This window comes from Paralichthys olivaceus, chromosome 23 (genome assembly GCF_024713975.1).
Source record: "Paralichthys olivaceus isolate ysfri-2021 chromosome 23, ASM2471397v2, whole genome shotgun sequence".
NCBI classification, from domain to species: domain Eukaryota; kingdom Metazoa; phylum Chordata; class Actinopteri; order Pleuronectiformes; family Paralichthyidae; genus Paralichthys; species Paralichthys olivaceus.
This window is the reverse complement of record NC_091115.1, coordinates 5,442,491-5,460,235: the sequence shown is the minus strand read 5'-3', so window position 1 is coordinate 5,460,235 and position 17,745 is coordinate 5,442,491. Positions and strand designations below refer to the sequence as shown.

Sequence of the window (17,745 nt, the reverse complement as noted above, 5' to 3'; positions counted from 1 at the left end):
CAGAAACTACTCGTCTTCAATACAGCATTGTGTCCATTTTGTAAATTATGACTCCTTCAGAGTCCTAGATGGGCAAAATGCCAATTTCAAGGCTTCGAGGCAGCAGCTCACAAACCACTGGGTGACGTCACTTGATTTTTTTTACCATCAACGAGGTGTTAAAAGGGTTATAAGGTATTTCATCTATTCAGAGCCTGCGTACTATTGTTCCACTGCTTTATGCACTGAAGGATGAATCTGTCTTCTCTTTAACAGTCTGACTCTCTGCAAGAAAGTAAAAATGTCAAACAATTTCTTTAAATGTTTCTTTTATTCCATTTCGCTGTTGGATTGTGTTGCCTTGAGGGATCCTAACCCACTTCAGCCACGATAAAATATGTCAATGTAAAATATGGTCATAATATACTTGAGTAATACTAAAAGTTTGCTCAGTCATTTGCCAAATGGCATTTAAACACTTCCACTCTAAGTGTCCATTTCAGCAAAACTAAAATTAACAGCCTCTCTTCAACCAATCAGAATTAAATGCCCACTTAGGGCATAATATAATATGGCATTAATCTGGGCCGAGCTGCAGCTTGCACAGTGCCACAGTGTGGTTCCTCACACGACACAGAAACATTCAGTATGTGTGAATACACTGTCCCAGATAAAGTGAGAGGGACATGTATGTAATATTCATTGAAAACGATACATATTTATATCTCACACAAATGTGCTGCAGTCAGACGCTGTGCTATGTGGCCCGCTCAGGCTGTGAGTGTGTGTGTGTGTGTGTGTTAATGTGGGTGTGTGTAATGACTCAGCCCCAGGGCTTGAAACTTGGCCACTCCACCAGGGAAAGTCACTAAGTCACTGCACGAGACCAACAACGTGCTACATGCAATGTGCTGCAAACATTTTAACTAGTCGACAAGTGGACTTCTAGCAAACATAACAAAGAAACCTTTACTGAAAGACACAACCTCTAACTGTGGTCACATACGTTTAACGGCTCTCATAATTTGGCAGAAGTCACAGACTACAGATGGCTGAAGACTCATTTCTGCTGAGATATGTCCATTTCAAACAATGTTACCGTCACTGTCCCCATACGTCCGTGAGTCCTTTACGTTGTTATGGTTGTTTAGCAATACATCCACTAGAGGGCAGAGTGTAGAGTTTCTGACAGCTATTATCACGGAGACAGCGTGGTGGGTTGTGATAACCTGCGTCCACACAAAGTAACATCATGTAGACGCCCCGAGACGAAATGAACGCAGAGTGCGAAGAGACTGAAAGTGTTTTCAATGGCAAAGCTTGCATGTTAAGCTAACATTAGTGGCAGGTTAGAATTTTTACATGCTTACATTTGCTAACTGCTCTTAAACACAAAGCACAGCAGTAGATAGCGTCTTGGTGGTAGAATTTAAACCCACTGTTGTCCCCTCATGGTGTTACTCGATGAGAAGTCATTATTTCACAGGATGGGTGAAAAACAAATAGAGGTTTTTACTGTTATGCAATGGTTAACATGGACGTCCCTAAAAGGTGATGGACATCATCAGCTAATAAGTTATATGCAGCTAAGCCGGTGTATCTTACATCAAGGTCTCACTCGTTTGGAGCCCAGCTGATTCAGGCTACTTATTCCAGCCCTGACACACACACACACACACACACACACACACACACTGTGGCCTATATTTTAAATGTTACAGATCAGTTTGCGGATTGAAAATACAAGCGTTTCAGCGAATCTCTCCAGTTTCAGTAACTTCCGCCCTGTGATTTACAGACAAATAAAGTGGCTGAACATTCAAAACTGCTCTTGGCTGCTCTTGGCTGGCCCCTCACACTCTCAAATGTCACTGCTATTAATACACACAGTGGCATAGACACTGACACACACACACACACACATCTATATGAGGCTTATATTGTTAAACTCATTCCTCCCTTGTTTTCTCCACCTCAAGAATCCTGAGGAGCTGAGGAACTTGGCATGGAGAGCTTCAAGTGCGAGCGCTTCTGAATAATATCTGCATCAACATGTGCAGCTATGAACACGTTTAATCCTTCCGACCCCGAGCTGCTTTATGTGCATTTTGTCTTGTCGGGCACAGGACATGAATAAATCAAGATGTTCCGCAGAACCACGAGTGTGAATAAAAATAATGGGATATCTGCGTAATAAAGTTTTTTATAGAGCTGCCAACCAGAGCCTCCATCTGGCCTGTAACTTCAGAATGACTTAAAAAAAATACACAGAGCCGAATCAGAAGTAGGAAAACATATAGTACAGGAAGCAAATGATGGAAACTGGGAAAAAGTGAGTGAGGCGTTCAGTGTGCACGTTTTTTGTGAAGGAGTCAAGGCCGAGCCTCACGGAGCAGCAGTCCGGGGGTAATGGAAGCAGCTTCCTGCTTAAATTAGAGAGAGGGGGAGAGAGAGAGAGAGAGAGAGCATCATGGAAAGTTTGTGGTTTCCTCAGATGAGTCTCTTCCTGGTGGCCATGGATCAAAGTGGTGAGGGCGTGGAGAGTCGCTGCGACTTGTTTTTCTGAGAGGTGATTACTGCGTCTGAGCCACACCCATCGCACTCACAGCACAGTGACATCACTCAGCGACATTTGCATTTAGTCAGTTGTTTCCCATTCTGGTTTGTTCTGTGTGTTCTTATGTTGATGATAAGCACAGAAACAGACTCTGTACTCAGCCCTGAATAAACAAATGTTCCAGTGAACTCACGATAATGTGATAATAGTTTATTTATTACTTTAAGTGGGTGAAAACTTACAAGTTGCTTAATATTTGTAGTTTTTGATAAATGTGAAATAATTATTCCTCCTGGGACTTCATACTCATAATTAATTTTTTTGCAGCATAAAGTACGCTTTACTGTCGTCATTACTCAGAACAGCAAGATGTATTTCTTTCTTTATTCTTCTATATCTACATGAAGTAATTCCACAATCGATCCTTGACCTCAGTGGTAATAGATTCCACTGTTGGCTTCAGTGGGTGTTTCTGCGGTGGACTCTTCAAACTCTTCAGAAGCAGCAAAGTTTTCTTGGTCTTCCGCAGCTTATGTTGGTGTGATCCTTGAAATCGAGGGTTTGGTTTGGTGGCTATGTCAGGGGAGTTTGGAAAGCAGTTTGTTTTGTTTAGATGGAAACTGCTCAGATACTTAAGTTAATGCAGTTTTTACCTGTACAACTAAAAGTTTAGGTTCAACCAGGATTCATGTTTTCAAACGAACATGTTTAAGTTGGAAAGTGAGAATTCCCAGTTCTTCTACTGTACAAAATTAAATTTCACTGACACTGACACTGTGCTCAGATGATAAGCAGGATCCTGCCCAAAGAGACCGATAATAATCTGTGAACGTTGAGAGAAGGTTTCTCAGATCTGTGTGTGTGTGTGTGTGTGTGTGCACTGGGAAACATCAGCTGCGTTGTTTTGTCTTGTGTCTGGATGAATACAGGCCTATGTTGGTTTGGCTTTTGTGTGACCCGCAGATGTTGGTGTATTTGCTGTGTGTGTGTGTGTGTGTGTGTGTGTGTGTGTGTGTGTGTGTGTGTGTGTGTGTGTGTGTGTGTGTGTGTGTGTGTGTGTGTGTGTGTGTGTGAGTATTGCCCTCAGGATCTACATACACAACGTGTGTGTTCACCAAAAAAGAGCATGTTTGGAAAACTCTGCCCACAAGCAGCCAAGGTCTCTCTTCATTCCCGACCTGACATTCTTTCCTCTGCTGTATTTCACGTGTGGTTTGGAGATAAAAGCCTCCATTCATTAGTCTAACTGAGGGCCCGACATAACGACAGGATACCCCACCCTTGTCTGGCAACAACCAGGGCCATATTTTACCCAGCGCTGGTGGCCCTCGCATGACAGACAACCAGGAGAACAGGACATTTTCTGCAGCGTGTGGGTGTTTGTCAGGTCCACAATATTATTGTACTTTCAGTTTATCAAAAGGAGCAGGAAGGTTGGGGGTTTTCCAGGTTTAATTAGCCTGGCTCATTCTGTTGTTTCACCTTCTTTCTCTTTTATATATGGGACTTTTATCTCCCCTGCAGAGCTGCCGAAACTCAACCACACCCCCCCACACCCCCACACACTGTCGGTAATGAGCCATTTGTCTTTCTACAGTTGTGTGCGTGCGTGTGTTGTACAGATGTGCGCTCTCGTACTTGCATGCAAATATCCTGCTTGCTCTGCTGCTGAACAACCAGGAGAAACTCCATGCAGGAGTCAAATGTTTAGTTCCACTGTTTTTGAATCATCCGGTGTCACCTGTTAAAGTTGCACGTCTCTAAATTCAAGAATCAAACATGAAACACATGTTGACTTAAAGGAGCAGCTTTAAGAAAGGTTTTGTTTCCAGGTTTTAGAGTGGAATAAAGCTTTTGACAACTTCACTTAAACTACTCGAACTTAATTCCAGGTATTGCGCATCGTTTCCCATAGACTGTTTATAATTTTGGACGGCATGACAGCTCCCCAACAGTGAAGCCAAATCATTTTGCTGTCCCCCTGGTGGATGGGTGGAGTATAGTAATAACTCGACCTCTGCCATGTTTAAGGATGGGTCTTGTACCAAACTAAAAAGTAAAAGTACATATCAAATAAATGTTTCTCAAATCAAATAAATGGGATTTGGATCATTCTTATCACACTAATGATTGTTCAAAGACCCCTTAAGCAAACTCCTTAAATCTTTCCCCTGTGGTTGAGAGACAGTGTCTTTCAATAAATTGTAATAATAAAATGTAAAGGAAATAACAAGTTTCTGATATTAATGCTAACAAACCAACATCTTTTATAACATGACCTGCATCTTTAAAAACTCAGATTTTACTATCACTTCACATATAGTCTAATACAAGTCTGGATATTACTCTGCACTGGGTCAGTAATACTTTGGCTGAAAGAAACATAATTCCACAGCTACAGTGTGTGCTGACGAGAACAGGAATGTGGGAGTAATGTGAAAAATCACAGCTTGCATGTGAAGCTCTCTGGCTAGAGCTAAGCAGACATGATTTGTGGAAAATGAAATTCTCAACTCTATCAAAGCAGGAACCGTGCAGCTGCGCGTTCGTTTACATCTGTGAAAAAGGAGAAACATCGAGGCCATCTGTGACTCACCGAAACTCTCCACTGTTTTATGAAATAGCAGGAAGGCGTGTGAGTTGTGAGGAGCTGGAGGTTTACACATGTGTGAACTTGCATGTGGACTGAGTGGAGCCCTCTTCCATGAGAGGAGACGTTTGTTTTTATGACCAGGAAATTTGACTAACTGACGCCAAATGTCACTATACTGTTTTACAGAATGGAAGAAAATGCCATTTAACTGTGGATCCCACAAGTCTAAATAAAGGAACGCACTGTTCTAAAGAGCTGTAAATCATCGTGCATCATACGACTTCACTGAACCTGCAACCTGCCAGAAATAAACACCTATAGCAAAAATCCTGATCCTATCAGTATTTGATTTGAATTCAAAAAGGTCCACCGCACAACAACATTATAATAATGTGAGCTCATAAATGTTCCCCACAATGCCACACTGTGCGCATTCAACCATTCCTGCAGCATTTACTGGACAAATAAACACCTTATATGTGAAGAGGTCCACACTCACACTACACAGCCTCACGTCAGTTTAATGACATGAAACACATGTGTGCACGTTTTCATTTTCTGCCCACTTTTCTACACCTTCAGGTCAGTGATTGAGCCCATCAGTGTGATGCCGGTCTGTTTGATTGCATCATGATTGGAGCACTCAGCGGGTCATCACGACTGTGTCTGCACAAACGGAGGCACAGCAGTCTGTACTTTTCCACTGATTTTAACGAGCACGCAGCGGCTGACCCCTGAAAAGGAACCTGGCACCATGTTGCCTCCTCTGTGTTCAACAAGGTCACATAATGAGCTTTTTTTTTCTCTAGATTGAGACTCTTACTGTTTCACATGTGAATCAACAAGTACGGAAAGGCTCACACACACACAATGAAAGAACGAGGGCAAGAATAAAGAAGTCCCTTCCAGATTCAGTCTTATACACACACACACACACACACACATCATGGCCTGACCTGAGAATAAGCAGTGATTAAATCATGACTTTGATCATTAAGTACCATTAAACAATCGTATAATCTGCCAGAACAAAACGCTGTTTACAAGTTTAAGTCTCAAATTGAGATCTTGTCTTGACGAAATAAATGAGGCATAAAACTTTGAAAGAAATTAAAATGATGGAAATATTTTAAAATTCTAACTTGAAAAAAAGAAAGAGGTAAAGTTATGGATCTAAAAACTGATAATGATCAAACGACCAGTGTTCCTGGTTCAGTCACATGGCTGTCGGAGAATGTAAACAAGGACACAGGCATGCAGCTTTGGCGTCATGAGATCCAACGAAATCGACAACATTCACTTTTTCATGAACTGGAGTGATTAAATGTGCCTTCAGAAGAAAAACAAACATGAAGGAGGACCAAAGCTGATATTTATAATTTGAGATTGGGTTAGGCTAGCATTCAGATTATTTTGTAAACCCCTCAAAATTGCATTAAACACGTTCATACATGTCTCGGTTTTCTGCCCACTTCACCACACCTTTAAGGGAGTGATGCTGATCTGATTGCTACATACTTTTCCACTGATGTTTATGTGTCACTTTTTTTGGGGGGGGGGGCAGTTACATCATCCATGTTGTTTACATTTCTGTTTGTCATTTTCCAATGAATCAATTTTTATTTGCATGGCTCATATACACAAATCACAATTTGTCTCAAAGGTGTTCCTCAACCAGAGGGAGGAAAAACGACCGAAAACGTTATGTTTGTTTTGTTTGTTGTCATTTCTTATCATGGACCATGTATCATATACTATGTCTGAGCTGTCAATCATGACGTTTAACCTCTTTTTTATAGCATCAAATAACTAAAGGCCAAAGCAACGCATGCATGAATGTAGCAGTGGTGCACATTCACCTCCCGTTCTCTTCCAATGTGTGCAAGAGACGGGGCAAGTAGGGAAAAAACACACACAAATAAAAACGGTGCTCGTATTTCCCGACAGGACCGTGAAGGCAGCAGCGCGAGGGCTTCACGCTGCCGCGTGCGCGCGCCTCTGTTTATTTTCAGAGCGCTGACGTCAGCGCCGCACTCCTCCCATATGGGGCTCGTCAGACGGCGGCGCGGCCTCTGATTGGTCGGCCGCTGTTGCTGTAGCAGCTGGTGTCGTCACCGAGCGGAGGAGGGGCGAGTAGGGGGAGGGGGGGCCCCCCCGCTATAAAAGCCCGCTCCCTGGCTGCGGGAGCGTCACTGTGGAGGAGGACAGAGTCACAGGGAGGGTCCGTCAGCGGCTACACGGGACACCCGCCCCCGAACTAACCCCTGTATTTACCAACAACAGCAGGCGTCTGTGTCCCAGCACTGAACCGACTCACCGGACTGAAAACCTGCCTCTACCTCGGCTCCGTACATGCCCAGAGACACGGCCCGGCAGCCAAGCCAAGGAAGTGGAGACAACAGACGGAAGCGCGCGTGAGAAAAAAAGCGTAAAAAAAAAACCCAAAATAAACAAACCGACTTAAGCGCACGGATCAGTGGCCGTTGCCTTTCTCAATGCATACCCTTTGTGCCCGGGGAACCATGAAACCAGAGATCAACGCCGCCGTCGTATTTCTGTCGAGATTTCTGCGGGTAAAAGGACACGTAAACGATCGACAGGTCCAGACGTTCAACCAAAGCTTACAGGACATCCTGTCAGGTAAGAAACCAACGCACAGCCGCCGATCGATCCAGCCACAGTTCTGAGTCAGTGTCGGGGGGGGGTTTCATTTTATTTTATTTTTTTACGAAAGAAAAGCTGCGTAAAATGTGTTGAGGAATGAGGCAGCAGGCGCGTTTCTTTGTTCTCCTCGCGCATCCTGCTGCCACCGCGCAACGCTGTTTGCGCAGGAGAGGAGGAGGGGGGGGGGGGACAACGTAAACACACATGACGAGCTCAGACGATCAGTCGACGATTAAAAGATGAAAATCTGATATTTTGGAGAAACAAAGACATTCGGTGGAAGGTTGGTGTGTGTGTCTGTTCGTGGGGGGAGGAGAAGGAGGATGCGGGTGGATTAGAGAACAAGGAAGTGCTCCTCGGTCGAGAGAGAGAGAGAGAGCAGCAAAACAGCCTCCAGTGAGTTAGCTGCTCAATTACGTAATGCGTTAGAGGTCCGTAATGAACACGTCAGATTCATTAATTAATATCAACACGATCGATTTAACATTTAACTCTTCTTTCATACACAATCATTTACAACCCAGTGGATTTATGACAGTTGATGTTCCACATCTTTCAATTAAACACAACAACATCAAATCCGATTTCTCCAATAAAAATCCCCTTCATGTAGTTCACACCCACAGGTTTATTATCTCTTACTGTGTTGTTGCTGTAAACACATCCCGGTCTGGAGGAGCCGTGAAGCTGCCATACCTCCGTGTGAATCCAGCTCCTGCAGCAGATGACCTACATTTCTTACATAAAGGGCCCGTTTGTTGTTGTTGCTTGGATGTTTTCTGTTAAATGTCATTTAATATAAGTAAACACGCAAAACTTGAACCAAGAATGATGTCTTGTATAGAAGGCCTTGGGGTGACATATAGACATTTATCCGAAATGGCCTTTTCTTTTCTTCAGAGGCCGAAAGAACAAAGAGTGATACAAGAACCCCCAACCTCTCCTTATGGAGGAGTTGGAAGCTTCATTGAAAAACACTGATTACCTGTGTGCAAGGATTCCTGGTTGTGCTTTTAATTGAGAACCAACCTGGATGTAGAATATCTGCAGAGCGACTGGTGTTTGTAAACAGACAAAAGTTGGGATATGAATGGAGTTGGCTGGGAGGCCTGTATGTGGGGGAGGGGATGTTTTGGTGGGCGCCTATAGGAGGACATTAAAGACGGAGGCAGCACGGCTGAGGAGGAAATGAAAGGGAATTCCACAGACACAGGCTTCATCTGCTCCACATTTACTGGATGTAAACTAATATTAAATCAATATTATTCAAATTAGAAGGTTTTAGTCATCTTTCAGGTTTTAAGGAACCGTCTTCTTTTATTAAAAAGATTTTAAAAAAATAAGAATAATTTAACAAATTAAAGTTTTTCTGTCAATTTTGTGCTCAAGAATGCATAAAAGCAGAAGTGAGGGTTGTACCCATGGGGTTTGTTGTTGCTTAACTAGGCCAGGGCCTCTTTGTGCTTGGAAACATCACAATCACCCACTATTGTGTCTGTGTGTTGAAAAGCTTTGGTGCCTCGCTCCTCGTGTTTGTGCTGAGCGAAGGGGAGGTTTTGAAATTAGTCCCTGTGACTGGATTGAAACCAGCGATTGTTGCGTAACTATAGTTAAGTGCGATTTGCTGCGTTATCTGAGCCTCGGTCATAACCAGCTCCCGTCAGTATATTTCTAGTGTTCGAGGCCAGTCAAGATAAACAAAAACCCCTCTTTAGGTTAAGCACACCCTCTGCTTACTTTTCCATTTCTCATATCCGCCCCCTCCTCCCTTGTGCCCTCGTTTTTAAGAATAGGCCCCGCTGAGCTGATCCCTCCCCAGCTGCTCCAGGGTTTGTAGGTAGCTGCCTTTGTGGCTCGGTCGGAGGCAGAAAGATCATCCAGGCCCTGTGCTCTTCGGCAGTATAGAGCCGTCTGTGATAAGACACGGGAGGAGGGGCATCAATGGGTATTATCCCACAGATGCATACAGGTGGCCTCTGGGTCCGAGCTCCTGCTTCATTCACCCCTGTTTTTCACAATGCAGTTACCACAAAGAGAAATTCAGCCTTCCTGGACTGGAAAGTGTTATTTACTTCCTCTTAGACAGTCAACACTAAAATTTTCCTCATCATCTTAACCACGGAAATGCCTGAAGCGCACTGTGAGTGGCGTCACTGTGAGTGGCGTCACTGTGAGCACTGGTTTCACCGCTCCTCCAAAACTTCCACACAATGGGTTGGGGGTGGGGAAACCAGATCTGGTCCCTTTAAGAGGCGGAGCTGTGTGTCTCAGATGGCTGGCCAGGACTTCAACACTTGTGGTGTTTTTGTTCAGGCGGTCATGGGAGACTTTTTCTGACGACAGGCTCGGGGCTGGGATTGAGTAATCCAGCAGGCCGCTCTTTTTGTCACGTAGGCCCTGTGAGCCGCTGGCCGCCTGTTTATGGCTCCTTATCAGGCCTGTAACGGGTGGTGGTGTTTTTCCTTTCTTCTGTTACTGCACACAACGACGCCCTGTCCTGAAGTGTAAATAAGTACACCCAGGTCAATAATGAACTATAGGGTACGTCAGCCTTTTGTAAAAGATAAACAGAGACATAAGGAGTATGTATACATAGTAATTGAAATTAATTAGTTAGACAAAAAAGGCCTCCTGGCATTAATATCTTTTTTTAAAAAATTTTTTTAATATTTGGAAACCACCTAAAAGTACAAGCAGTCAATCAGGTGGTAATAGTTTGTTTGAGATTTATCTGAATGACAATTGTTCAATAAATTGGTGTCTGTCCCTCACATTCAAATAAATTGATGATGTTCCTATTTTGGGTAAATTCTTTTCCTGCCACAACGTGTTTATTGCATCACATTATTTCATATATCAGAGTTATCTGAATACAAAGTACTGTCTGTCTATTCTGTTGTGACCTTTAGTCAGAGCATATCTACTGCACAGCCACAGCTGACACACACTGCACTTAGTAATGACTTTCTCTTTAACTCTTTTGTTGTTGCATATTCCATGATCCTGCCAAAGCTAAACTTTCTCTCTCTCTCCCTTTTCTCTCTTGTCCCTTTTCCCTGCAGAGCAATATAAGCACCACTGGTTCCCAGACAGGCCATGCAAGGGTTCAGGTTACCGCTGCATCCGCATCAACCACAAGATGGATCCCTTGGTGTGGCAGGCGGGCCAGCGCATCGGCCTGACCATCCAGCAACTCTACCTGCTGCTGCCCACTGAGCTCACGCTCTGGGTGGACCCCTTCGAGGTGTCCTACCGCATCGGCGAGGATGGCTCCATCTGCGTCCTGTACGAGTCGCAGCCCGGCCCCATAGGAATGCCTGTGAGCGCCGCCGCCAGCTCCCCCTCAGGAAACAACGCGTCGGTGAGCCCCATGGTGGACAGTCACATCAGCTGCAAGGAGGAACTGATGGTGCTGGGCAGAACCAGTCCCCCCAAAGCCTACAATATGATGACTGTGTCCAGTTAAAGAGGCGCATTGTCACCCAGGCCTACTTTTCTTCAGGGTCACGCCATGCCTGGTCAGATCACTCGGCCAGATCAGGGTGAGCCTTTTTAAAGCTAAAAAATATGAAATGAAATAGTGAAAGAAGAGAAAAGAAAAAGAAAAAAAACAGAGGATGTGGCCTATCGTCCAGGTGATGGAAACCTTGTAGGTTTGATATTTTTTACCCTCTCTCCCCCATTGTCATCTGTTCTGTTGTGTCATTGGATCAGCTGGGCGCTCCGTTTTTTCAGGAGAGGCTTTGTGGAAATGGAACTGTTGGGGCAGCTAAAATCAACCATCCAAAACAGGAACCCCACGGAGACTGGCACCTCCCCCTCCCCTCGACTGTAAACAACACGGTGATCGGCTCCGTCTCTGAAGGGGCTGTCATTGACTTTGCACTTTTCTTACTTGTGGTTACTATGGGTACATGTTCAACACACCACTGCAAAACACCAAAACCTAAATTGAAGGAGTTTTTACTTGGACCGACCCCTCAAATTTCAAAATCCAGAGGTTTTTCAATTAGTTTTTCATTTGTTTGGAGGAGGTGGAGGTTCAGGCTGCATCTTCTCACTTTCCAAGCTCAAGGTAAAGAAATGCCCAAATAAGAGCATCTCTATTTTCTACAAAAAAAAACCTTTGGACCACAGGGAGTTTGTTTTCTTTATCTTGTAGCTAGGAAAAGACTCAGTCTTTACTCCTCCTCCTCCAGCCATCGTCACCAAGCTCCAGAAAACCTTCATCTCAACCTTTTTTTCTGCCTGTATGTAAGTGCAAGTGGAATGTGTTGGGACACCTGTTACCTATGGATACCAGGGTGGCCTGTTGCACTGTCGCCCTCCCATCGACCCCCCGTGTATGTGTAGCTTTCTGGCGGGTGAGGGCCAAGGGGCCACAGTCTCCTCCCCCCACATTAAATGAATGTTGTTGAAATTCACAATCAAGTTCCTGTGTTGTATTAAATAAATTTGCCCCCATTTCTCCCCCACCCACATTGTCATCTCCTGCATCACCAAAATTCAAAGTGTAGCAAACGAAGGGGGCGCTGTTTTTAACCCAAATTTCGGTCACGTGGCCCAGTTAGAATTTGACCTTGAATGCACTTTGACGTGAGATTGTGTGGGATGTGTACTTTTTAAAGAGAAAATCGCCTGCATTCCATCCATTCGAATGTCATGTTTTCACGCCGCTTTTATCACCCTCTTCATTTTTAGCCGTTTGTTCATACTGTAGCTCCCATGTTCGGGATAGACTTGACGTCTATTAATTCGGGAGTGTGCAACTCTGGATTTCAAAAACCTGTTTTTTTTAACACTGTATTTGTGTACATTTCAGAGCTGTTGATTTTTTGGTGGTATGTTAGAAACATTCTCTCATCCGTTCATATGGCACTGTTTGCTCTGGCAGGATGCAGAGCTAAGCTGCCCCCCCCTCCTCTCGAACACACACAGATGGTGATTTGTGTTAGTCTGAAAGGTCTGGACTAAGTGATGACTGTGTGAGACTTTGGCCAAAGGGAGGTCTGTAGCGCAGACTTTTCAGAGATTAATTTTGACTTGAATTAAAAACACCGGGCCTTGTCAGCCTTCTATTTTAATTAGCGTTAGGTATTTCCGAGGTCTTTATAAAAGGGAGAGACTTCCTTTTGTGTGCATCGGAGGTGCATTGCCTTACGGAGACCTCATTGTCATGAATTGTGAGCCATTTGTTATTTTAAACTACAATATCAGGCCTATGTGAGCCAGCCTGGTGCGTTGCGCTGCCCGGACCCTCTCACTGGAGGCGTCCACTTTCCATTTCGGCAGCTTCCAATTCATGCCCCCCTCACCTCTCCTGGTGTCGGGGGAGTTAGAGTGCCTCAAGTGCCACATATCACCCCTCAGCTCAGACCTCCTGTTCAGGCAAAAGCAAACCAGCATGCTGCTAGCTGACCCCCTGTGGACGCAGGTAGACTTAATGTGACACATATCATCATCCATTACTGTGGGGAGTTGGGTAAGGAGGGCAGGGCCGGGGAGCTGGTGTGATAGAGGGGGGCCCAGGGCCGGACACTCTTTGTCCAGGGCAGCTAAAATCCCTCCAGCCCCCTCTCTGGACTTTATTGAACATCCAGCATCCCCCACCCTGACCAGAAGCCCTCGACCCTCCCCTCAACAGTGATGGATAAAAACCAGCATACGCTGCACTAGGGGGGCTAGTGAGTGACGAGGAAACGAGGATCATAGATGAAGAATTGAGGGTGCCAGGCCGTTGTTTTCTGTTTTCATCTCAGCGGATTGTGCTGCACTTGATTACTGAGTTTGAGTAGCAACTGTTTACACACATATGTAAGGATGTGATGGCTGACTGATGTACCCCGACTTTGCTCCCGTTTCTGAGGAGGAGTGGTTCTAACAGCGGGCCCGAACAGCTGCGGGGGTGGCTACCGGTGCCGCTCGGCCCGTAGCCACCAGCCAAATCTGTCACGGCACGCTGGTTCACCGCTCATCGTCAGACCTCTGGGTGTTTAAGCTCCCCTAAGTCGAGAGGATCATGGGTAATAGAGCTATAGCCTTTGACGCACTGCAACCCCCTAACCCACCCCTGCTCTCTGCTGATACTCCCTTCAGCAATCTGTGAAAAGCAGTGGTTCCATGTTGGCCAGATGGAGAGGGGTTCGCTGGGAAAGGAGCCCAGAGCTTTGGTTTCCGTGGTGAACACCAGTTTTAAAATCGCACCGCTCCATCACAGCATTTTTATGTCATGTGACAAGATGTTTTTGAGATTGGTCTATATTTCGGACACGGGATGATCATCTCGTCTCACTTCTCTCTAGATGTATTTTGTGGTCCCACTGGTAGATTTTTGTCATCTTTCCACTCTGCCATCCCCATTCCTCCTCTTTATCCTCTTTTAAGAGGATTTTTAGTCTGGTGATCTAACCTACTTTTAACCGAATTTGTCTTTAGTGCAGAACATTTTTTCACAAAGTTAAACCCAAATCCCCTTCGACACCTTCTCAGCTGTACTACCATCATCCAAAAGGGTTTTAAGTGCTCAGTAATATTATTTTAATGGCACCCGTTCAGCTTGTGCGCACATAGGTTACAGAATCGTCGTGAGAGTGCTTTGAGTAGTCAGAGGTAAAATAGCACATAAAATGCACTAAATATGTCAAGTCGAAGTTCTGTGACATTTTTTTTGAGACACGAGAAGTCTCTCCTGGAATGTATTGCCAAACTCAGGCCTCGGACATTCAATAAATACCCTTATGGAAAAGTTGTGCATGTTAAGACATGAAGCAGGAAGGGAACAGCAGTTTTGTTGTTGTTGTTGTCGTCAATATCGTCATCGATTAGTTGAATTATTGCCACTTTCACATTTAAGGTGTTTTACATATTGTAGAATGTATTGTAACTGTACAACAAATGGTAGAGTACATAACATTACACATTGGAAGTGCCAATAATTGCTATCCTGAAGTGTTTTTAGGTGTTTTCCTTTTTTGTATTTCATCTTTTAACATGGATGACGCTTTTCGTAAGTAAAGCCATTTGTGATGGGAGTGTTGGCAAGGACCAAAGTTGTTTTGGTAAAAAAATATTAGTTTCCATGATCTGTAAGTGTAGACGTATCCTTTGTTTTTTAGTTTTTTCTTGATTTTTTTTTTTCCTTTTCAGTTTTTTCCTCTTTTTTTTTTTCTATTTACGTACAAAACCAGAAAATAGACAAAAAAATCTGAGCTTACCCAAGAAGAAAAGCTGTCTATCTTGTGATCTCATGTCAGTACATCTTTATCGTGTTCAGTTTTCTTTTCCTTGGGTATGTTGTGATGAACTGCTGTAAATTTGTACAGTTCATGTAAATTGATTGTGCGGAAGTTGTACAGATTTCTATATTTTGGAAGAAAAAGTTTTTTTTTCTCTGTAATAAAAGATTTCCTATCTTGGCATCATATTCCCTTTGAGCTGTGTGATTATTTACCCAGAAAACTTAAAAATCAAAGTTGAAAGAATGTTTCTATTGTTCACTCAAAGGAGGATCTGAGAGTAAATCTTGTATATTTAGATCTGCACAAACCATAACGCAGATGTTATGACCCAGATTGGAATTTGACCTCCCAGTCTCTGAGCCGTCTGAGCAACGAGCGCTGGAGAGGAGATCAAGTCAACAATTCTCCTGCCTCTAAACATTTGTTCCTCTCTTCGGACACTGAACTACACTGAGGGTGAAGCGATTTCTAGGTCACACACACTAAAAGCACATAATCCTTCCACACTAGCTCACTGCTAAATTTGATTACAAATGAATGGTGATGAAATGCCGTCACATTTTATATTTAAAAAATGCAAACATCTCACAAATTTGATCTTTACACTTCACATCCTTACGCACACAATGTTGTTTTTTTGCAGACACTTATATTATAAATCTGTGAGTTCCATTTCCCATCCAACTGGATCCACCAGCGCTTCCACCTATGAAATGATAGGATGTGACAGATGGCACCGTTGGCGAGGATTTTCAGAAACTTGGAGAAAAAAAGTGCTAACTCGGCCAGGGCACTGAAATGTACGATACTGCAGAGCCCGAACCAGCTGACTCTGCAGAACCCATTCTGGATCTCCCAGGTTGCTTAGCAGCAGGAGGCAAAAGAAAAACATTTGGCTCATTTTGACAAAGGAGGGAGCGAGGAGAGCTGGCTTAACGGGAGCCGAGGGCACCGAGAGGGAAGGTGACTGGGCTTGTGTTGAGCTTTACCTCTCCAAACACTGGCTAGCACGAGGCCTCGCCAGCTGGGGTGCGTGGGTATTGTAGTTTTAAATGACTGGAGGCCGTCAGCGTGGCACAGCGTGTGAGATTTCAGTCACCTTTAAAGCCTGTCTCATTAAAGGCCACTGGCAGTTTCGTTTTGTGCTGCACACTGCAAAACCTTTCTGTTCAATCTAAATGGCACGGTGTGGTTTGTTTTGATTGAAAATATGATCTCTGGGGAGGAAGTGAATTGAAGAAAAACACAAGTGCTCCAGATATAACACGGTTTTGCAATCCTTGTTCAGGGTTTTGCAATGATTCATTTGAGCAAGATGTTTCGACACGTTTTCATTGCAGAGGTTGTGTTCAAACATTTCACTTTGACTTTAAAAGCTGTTGGAAACACAAGGACAGTCTTTTCACAGATTTGTCAAATTTTAAATCAGCTTCAGGCCGAAATCATAAAAAAATACATTTCACATCATATAATGTGCATTAGGAGATATATCACTACTTTATTACAACACTGAATCTATCACCCTTCAGTCATGTTCAAATTTTATTGCAACATATGTCAGAATATCAAATTGTCGTCTCAGAATTACACCAGAGCTCTGATGAAACAGCGGTGTAATATTTTCCTGCTCATGTAGCAGCAGAGGTCACCCTGAGAAGCTTGGACGAGGCAGAAGGTTCCAGAGGGTGTGGCTGATTAAAGATAAGGAGAATACTTAGCCAGGTTATTTTAGAGAGCAGCTAAGAGGTCCGGTCCGGTCAGTGTGATACTGAGCTCAAGATTTCTGTTTGTTGGTTTGTTTATGAGCGAGATTACACAAAGACAACTCGACGGATTTCCACGAAACTTGGTGGAAGGATTCAATTTTTTTAACTGTTGATGAGGTATAAGTTCTCCTAAGTTCCATTCTAGTTTGTTGTTTTATTTAGACAAAGCACAGACATGTCAGTGTACTCTGTGCTCCGTCCTGCAGCAGACGCCTGTCCTCAGAGTCTGAGCCAACATTCATACGTTGTGTACAAGCAATATGTTGCTGCCGGAGAACAAAGGCCTGGTGAGTGACAGTATGAGCTTGTGTGTCTGCTAACGGGGGGGAGGCCGACATCTGGGACCCGCTTCATTACCAGTAAGATGACAGGGTAGCTCCCCTGCAGTGTGTGAGTGTGTGTGTGTGTGTGTGTGTTGATGTTTGTCTGTTTAAAAGACAAAAGCTACGCCGCAGCTGCATAAGTCGTGCAGCATTTTTGCAGGTGCAGGGGTAGAGAGTGTTGCCAGGCGTCCCCTGCACAAAGAAAACTGGTTTCATTTTATTTTTTCTATTTTATCAAGAGATATCACCTTTTGTGAAAACAGAAAAAAATAGAACGTCACTCAGTAGATCCTCCACAAGGACCCAAAGGTTCCCTAATGAAATTACTTTTAAATTCAGTGGATTTGAAGCAAACTGCTCACATCCATTGAATATCTGTCCCAGATTTTTTCCATCAATCCGAGGCCCGTACTTCACCTTTCACCAAGTTTCAGTCAAATCGGTTCTGTTGATTTTGTTTAATCCTGCAAACAGACGAACAGCAGGAAAAACATAAAAATCAACAGGAACGTTCACTGTCTCCTTCACAAAGCTCTTATCAAATGTGTCCATGTCCAAATATTTGATGATCTGTGTAAAACCACAGCTGTGCAGCGGACGTGTTTTTTCCATTGGCCTTTCCAGG

General features: G+C 43.9%; 1 protein-coding gene across 1 annotated transcript; it reads left to right on the top strand.

Annotated features, from left to right (window-relative positions):
* The first annotated feature begins 7,231 nt into the window (after positions 1-7,231).
* btg1 (B-cell translocation gene 1, anti-proliferative) lies at positions 7,232-15,216 on the top strand. The gene is made up of 2 exons (XM_020092228.2): positions 7,232-7,769; positions 10,856-15,216. The coding sequence occupies exons 1-2, from the start codon at positions 7,625-7,627 to the stop codon at positions 11,257-11,259; spliced, it is 549 nt and encodes a 182-aa protein (XP_019947787.1). The 5' UTR covers positions 7,232-7,624; the 3' UTR covers positions 11,260-15,216.
* The last annotated feature ends 2,529 nt before the right edge of the window (positions 15,217-17,745 follow it).